Source organism: Elephantulus edwardii, unplaced genomic scaffold (genome assembly GCF_000299155.1).
Source record: "Elephantulus edwardii isolate Elephantulus edwardi_28Jun2011 unplaced genomic scaffold, EleEdw1.0 scaffold00176, whole genome shotgun sequence".
NCBI lineage: Eukaryota > Metazoa > Chordata > Mammalia > Macroscelidea > Macroscelididae > Elephantulus > Elephantulus edwardii.
The window spans coordinates 5,120,048-5,126,383 of NW_006399926.1; the positions used below are offsets into that span (position 1 = coordinate 5,120,048).

At 46.7% G+C, this 6,336-nt stretch overlaps 1 protein-coding gene across 1 annotated transcript in view; it reads left to right on the plus strand.

Annotated features, from left to right (window-relative positions):
- Positions 1-1,307: 1,307 nt before the first annotated feature.
- S100A13 (S100 calcium binding protein A13) overlaps positions 1,308-6,336 on the plus strand; it is a 15,465-nt gene continuing 10,436 nt past the window's right edge. Inside the window, exon 1 of the mRNA XM_006895880.1 lies at positions 1,308-1,460. Within this exon, the coding sequence (XP_006895942.1) occupies positions 1,308-1,460 (153 nt within the window). The remainder of the gene's footprint in view (positions 1,461-6,336) is intronic.

Sequence of the window (6,336 nt, forward strand, 5' to 3'; positions counted from 1 at the left end):
ACATTCCTGAGGATTAGATGTTGGGTGACAGGGGCAGCAGGCTCCTTGGATTGGGAGGGACAGAACGCCTGCGGAGCGGGATCTCTCCAGGCGACTCCCGGCCTGTCCTCGCGTCCTCTTCCAAGTGGGGGCGCTGTGGGGCTAGTTTGGGGGGGGGGCCCGGCTTCCAAGCCTGACGGCGGCTGGAGGGCGTGTTTGGGCGGAACCCTTTCTTCCAAATCAACTACTGGAAACTCGATATCTCCGGGCTGGGGAGCCGCTTCCTCCGCCTCCACTGGGCGCTTATAAACCTCAGCCTAGCGGCTCCCGCGCGCTGCATCCTATCGCCTTGCCCCGGTGAGTGGTGGTCCTCTGAACCTGCAGGGCACTGCCTGAAGACCCCCTTTCCATCTCAGGCTCCTAGGTTCTTTACTCCGACCCCGCTCAGCTAGAGATTTAGAAAGTGGTTTTAGGAGATCACGTCACAGCAGAGAGGGTGGGGAGGGGGACAGCGACTGGACGCGTCCCCTTTCTCCAGCCCAAGCAGCCTCCTAAGTGCCCGGGGGACTGTGAGTGCTCAAATCTCGCTCCATCTGGGGTCACAGGGCGTCAAGCCCTGGAGTCCCGTCTAGGACCCCAGAAACCCGGGAACGGAGAGGGGAGGGTCTGTGGGAGGCTGGGCGGGGAACGAAGGAGACGGGTCTGCCCAGACCGAGCCAGCCAGCCCGCCCGAGCGACCGCAGCTGGGCATCTGCCAGACCCTCGGCTTCCCCTCAGGGAAGAGTGGCGAGCGTGTGGGCGGGAAGGCGGGTGGAGACCTAGGTCTGAACACAAACAAACTTCAGGCGCAACCAAGCTCATGACCTTTTGAAGCGGGGTGAGACTTCAGAGAGGCCCTTTTGGGACTGAAATCCCATAGAGGGGTTGCTAGACTTGAGAACACTCCAAAGAGGGACCCCTTCCCGCCACCCTCCACCAGTCTGAGAACTTACGGTTAGAGGACACAGTAGAATACACCCCAATCCTCGGGACCACCACAGAGGGGGTCTCAGACACACATCAAAAAGGACTCAGACTTCTACAGAAGGTGAGGTGACTGCAACTGAAAGTGCACTTCCTGCCCCACCTACACTAGCAGGGGGACCGCTGATCTCCAGCCCCTTCCCTTTCCTCTATAATTTTCCCACCACAAGAACCTTGAGGTGGCAAAACCAGGGTAGGGAACTCTGGCCAGTGCTGGCTCCCCGGGCTCCCTGACTTTCCCTTCCTGCGCTTTCGCCTCCTGCAGGTCAGCACCTCAGGTTCTCCGCTACAACTGTGGGGTCCTCATGGCAGCAGAGCCGCTTACTGAGCTGGAAATGGCCATTGAGACGGTGGTTACCACCTTTTTCACCTTCTCAGTGCAGGAGGGCAAGAAGGGCAGCCTCAGCTTCAATGAGTTTAAGGAACTGGTCACTCAGCAGTTGCCTAACCTGCTCAAGGTAGGTGGGGTTGAGATTTTGTGATACAGTGTCGGACAGCTGTGTCTTTGTGGGGATGATCATGTGATTGGTCAGGATAGTGTGACCACGGGTGTGATTGTAGGGATTCTGCTGCAGCATAAATGGTTCTGAGTTTTCTTACCTGGTGTGTGTGTGTGTGTGTGTGTCACACACACACACACACACACACACACACACACACACACCCACAGAAGGATGAGAAAGAGAAACTAAATGCAAGTGAAAGTTTGATGGGCCTTTGTACCCCCATTACATCATGCTCTTGGGCTCCTCTCTTATGTCCTTAATGGGCCTATTTAGTCTCGTTTTCCAATACAAGACTGATCCTAGAACTGGTTTCCAGGCAATTAACAGTCCACCAGAGCTAAAGGAAGCCAAGACAAAAACCAGGATCAACTGTCTCCCTTCACATATGTGGTGAGGTCCAGTGGTGTGAAGAGGCTGGTCAAAAATGAAAACTCAGTCATGCTGATGGAGTTACAGGAATTCAGTGTAGGAGGGACTTGTAAGAAGCATCTGTGGTCCCTTTCCATCCACTGTGGGAATCCCCTCAACAGTGTGGCTCCAGGGGCCATTCCATTTCTTTTACTAACAGGAGGGAGTCAGGGCTTAAATTTCATGGCCTCTCTGTTGGTATACCATCATTTCAGGCTGCTCAGTGTGTTATGCATCCTTTCTGAAAATTCCTAGGCATATAAAAGTAGGTGACTTATAGAGGTTTTATTATAAAAACAAAAACAACCAAACCCTAAACCATAAATGAATATATGAAACTCAGTGTGAAACTTGTCTGAAAAATCACTTCCATCCTTAGACGTTTCACTGTTGTACCTCATCTTCTCACTGAAAATCTAACTTTCCTCTGAAGGCCTTTCCCCTCCCCTGCTGCCTTCTATCACAAGCTCCCTTTGGGCGAGGAAATGCAGGAGGGTAGGCGGCTGAACTCGGCTTTTCTTTTTTTTTTTAATTTTTGTTTATTTATTTTTTGTGTGTGTGTATGTGTGTGTGTGTGTGCCGTCAAATCGGATCTGACTGGTACAGGAGGAGATTGTTCCTCCTTCTTCAGCAGAGCATCTGGTGGATTTGAACCGCGCACCTCTGGGACTGCAGTGCAGTTTCCTGCCACTAGGCCACCAGAGCTCGCCTGAACTCTGCTTTTCAATGCTCCTTCCACATCTTGAGTTTTTCCTTTCTAAACACCATCACTCTTTGGAAGCACATACACTACTGCTACCTAATCATAACCGTCCAGTCCCTCACTTCCTGGTCCTTTTCCCATGATTGCGTCCATCAGTGGCCCTTCTGTCAGTGGTTCTCTGTGGCCTCAGCATTCTCACAGGCCACTCACTCAAAACCTGGGCTTTTCCATTTCTTGAATTCCTCACTCTCAATGATTCTGCCCATCCCCATCTCAGTATTCTGCTTCTCTATTCATACTTTAGACCTTGTCATTACCCAAAAATGCCTCACCTCCAAGTCTTAATTTCAAAGATTCTTTTCTCTAACTACCACCTCTTGACTTTGCAAATCTGTCCTGCTATCTTGTTCTTCCACCCAGTGTTTCCATTATTCGACTGGCCCTCTAATCTCTTCACCCTTTTCTCATCTTTCATCATCATCCCTTGGGTCATGTCCTTATTTCCTTCTTACTCAACTCTGGTTCTAAAGTTCATTTTTATAATCACTCCTTTAACTCCTTGACTTCTGCCTCTTTCTGTTCTTGTCTGGCAGAACCCTCACAAGCCTGTTGCCCTCCTAAGTTGAGTCTGATGCATGAGACTTCCATATGGTGCAGAGCACAACTATCGCGCCCTAAGATATTTTTAGATAGCAGATAGTAGGTTTATGGAAGCAGATTGCTAGGCCTTTATTCCATGGTGCCAATCGTGGGTTTGAATTGCCAACCTTTAGGGTAGTAGTTAAGTGCCAGTTGCTTCTGCCAGGCAGGTTAAACCCAACATTCTACCTATATTAGCTTCATGGTTCAGCTGCTGGTTAGAGCTCTTGTTCTGCATCTGCATTCAGAGCTGAGTCAAGTTGGCGAGAAAACACACAAGCCGTGCTGTCTCCCTCTATATCTCTAACCACTAACTCCAGGGAGACTCTTTGCAGTTCTATGACATTTTCTTAGTGGTGTCATTTACCAGTTCTTTCAGGTGGTTATTTCACAACTGTTCTTCTAGTACCTCTCCCTACAATTTTTCTCTTTCAGTTGATGCTTTGCTTCTTAGTTGATGGAGAAGATAGTAGCAGTCAGGACACTTCTGTGTGCTTACTCTCCAAAATCTACCTCTTGATCAGCACATTCTCTGCCTCCCTCCCTTCTCCTGTGAATCATCTGCCACTGTTCCTAAGGTGAAGCATCCACTGGGGCCCTAGACCCCATCCTTTCTCACCAACTGAAAGCGTTTATCCTTGCAGTTACTCTCCCACTGGCTCTCATGTCTTCAAATTATTTCTCTCATATTACGATGGGAAAGTCTGCTGTTAGGAACCTCTCTGAAGTACTCAAGAGCAACGGTGCCTCTCTGGAGACTAAGGTGTGCCTGATACAGGCCATGGTCTTTGCAATCACTTGTTATGCATCAGAGAGTTGGACAATGACTAGGGAGGACAGAAGGAGAATTGATGCCTGTGAGCTGTGGTGCTGGAGAAGAGTATTGAATGCACCATAGACTGCCAAGAAACCAAACAGATTGATCCTGAGAGGGTTAAACCAGGCTACTCCTTGGAGACAAGGATGCTGGGGCTTCGTCTGACATACTTTGGATATGTTGTAAGGAGGGACAGGTCCTTGGAGAAGGGCATCATGCTTGGGAGGGTGGAGGGACAGCGCAGGAGGGGAAGACCCTCTATGAGGTGGCTTGATTCAGTGACTGGGGTAATTGGGATGGGTGTGTCAGAGGTAGTGTGATTGGCACAGGATAGAGCAGGTTTTAGAGCTGTTGTACATAGGGTCGCTATGAGTCGCAAACGACTTGACGGCACATAACAACAAACAACAACATTGGATCATTCTGATAAATTTACAGATATGATATAGGGTCTCCCTCATCCTTAAAAAGAAAAAGAATCCATCAACAAATGAATGGGTAGAGAAGCTGTGGTATGGTCACACAGTGGAATACAATGCAGCACTGAAAAACAAGAACTCATGAAATATACAAAGTGAGTGGCCCTGGAGGACATTATGCTGAGTGAAATATCTTAGTGACAAAAGGACAAATACTGCATAATGCCACTGTTACAAAACAGGACTGACATGGGGGTTGGGAAGAAACTAAGAAAAGAGGGGATAAATAACACTGCATATAAATAGATTAGTGAAAGAACTGTCTAAAAGAAATATATGATTAGGTATTATTTGTATAATAATAGTCCAGAATAAGAAGTGTATAGCAAAGTGGATTGAGGGGCAGGGGGAAGAAATTGTACAACAACGAAAAAATCTTTTTAAAGAGAAAAGCGAACTGGGGGTTGTAGGGAGGAAAATGTGCAACAATGAATGAATGGAAATCCAAATTTCCTGTATAATTTCATTAACATATCAATAAAAAGAATTAAAAAATAAAAAAGAAAAGAACCCCCCCTGGCTCTATGACCCCTCCATCTCTGCCTTACAATTCTGATCTCTTTTATAGCAAGACCCCTCAAAAGCTGTGAGAGCCATTCACACTTACTGCCTTCACTTTCTCCTCTCCTGGCATTGTCTTCTCTCTTATTTGCTCTTGAGTCCACTTTCACCAGGCTGTCCTCTTCACAACACTAGAACTTGCCATTGTCACAAGTGGTCTTGCTGCTGAAAGGTCAGTTACTATTTCCTGTTCTTGGTTTTCTTGGTACAGAGAGCTCTTGGTTCCCCACTTTCTCCGTGGCTGCTCTTCCTTCATCTGCTTTGCTTTGCACATTGAACTAATATCATCCTCTTCTTCCCAATCTCTGAATGTTGGTGTGGCTCCAGGCTCAGCTTTTAGACAAGTTTATATGCTCAGCATTTCACAGGCAGAAAGAACTGAAAACAAATTCAAGCCTTGAATTGCAGTACCTAGAGATGCCATGGGCAAAATCTTGAATGATCCGGGAAGCAACAAAAGATGGAGGGAATACACAGAATCACCATACCAAAAAGAACTGGCTGACGTGGAAATATTTAATGACATACCATGTGATCAAGAGCCAATGGCAGGGGAGGAAGAAGTTCAAGCTGCAGTGAAGGCATTGGCAAAGAATAAGGCCCCTAACAAATAGAAAATGTTAAAAAAAACCAAACCGTAAAATAAAAAGTCCCAAGAATTGATGGGCTACCAATTGACATGTTTCAAATGACAGATGCGGTCTTGGCCTTGGATGTGTTCACCTGTCAATGCTAGGAAATTTGAAGGACAGCTGCCTGACTGATCTACTGGAAGAGAACCATATTTATGCCCCTTCCCAAGAAAGGGGATTCAACAGAATATGGAAATCATCAAACAACATCATTAATTTCACATGTAAGCAAAATACTGCTGAAGACCACTAAAAATCAGTTAGACCAGTACATAGATGGGGAATGGCCAGAGGATTAAGGTGGATGTAGAAGAGGCTGTAGCTTGCTGATGTCAGATGTATACTGGCTGAGAGCAAAGAATACAAGAAGAATGTCTATTTGTGTTTTATCGACTATGCAAAGGCATATGACTGTGTGGATAATGACACATTAGCTGACATTGAGAAGAATGAGAATCCTAGAACACTCATTGCTATGGAGAGCTTGGACTAGATAACTATATATCAGAGTTTATTAGTGATTGTTGCCGTTGTTGATTGAGCATGACTCAGAGCGACTATTTTTTTATTATTATTATTAAATTTTATT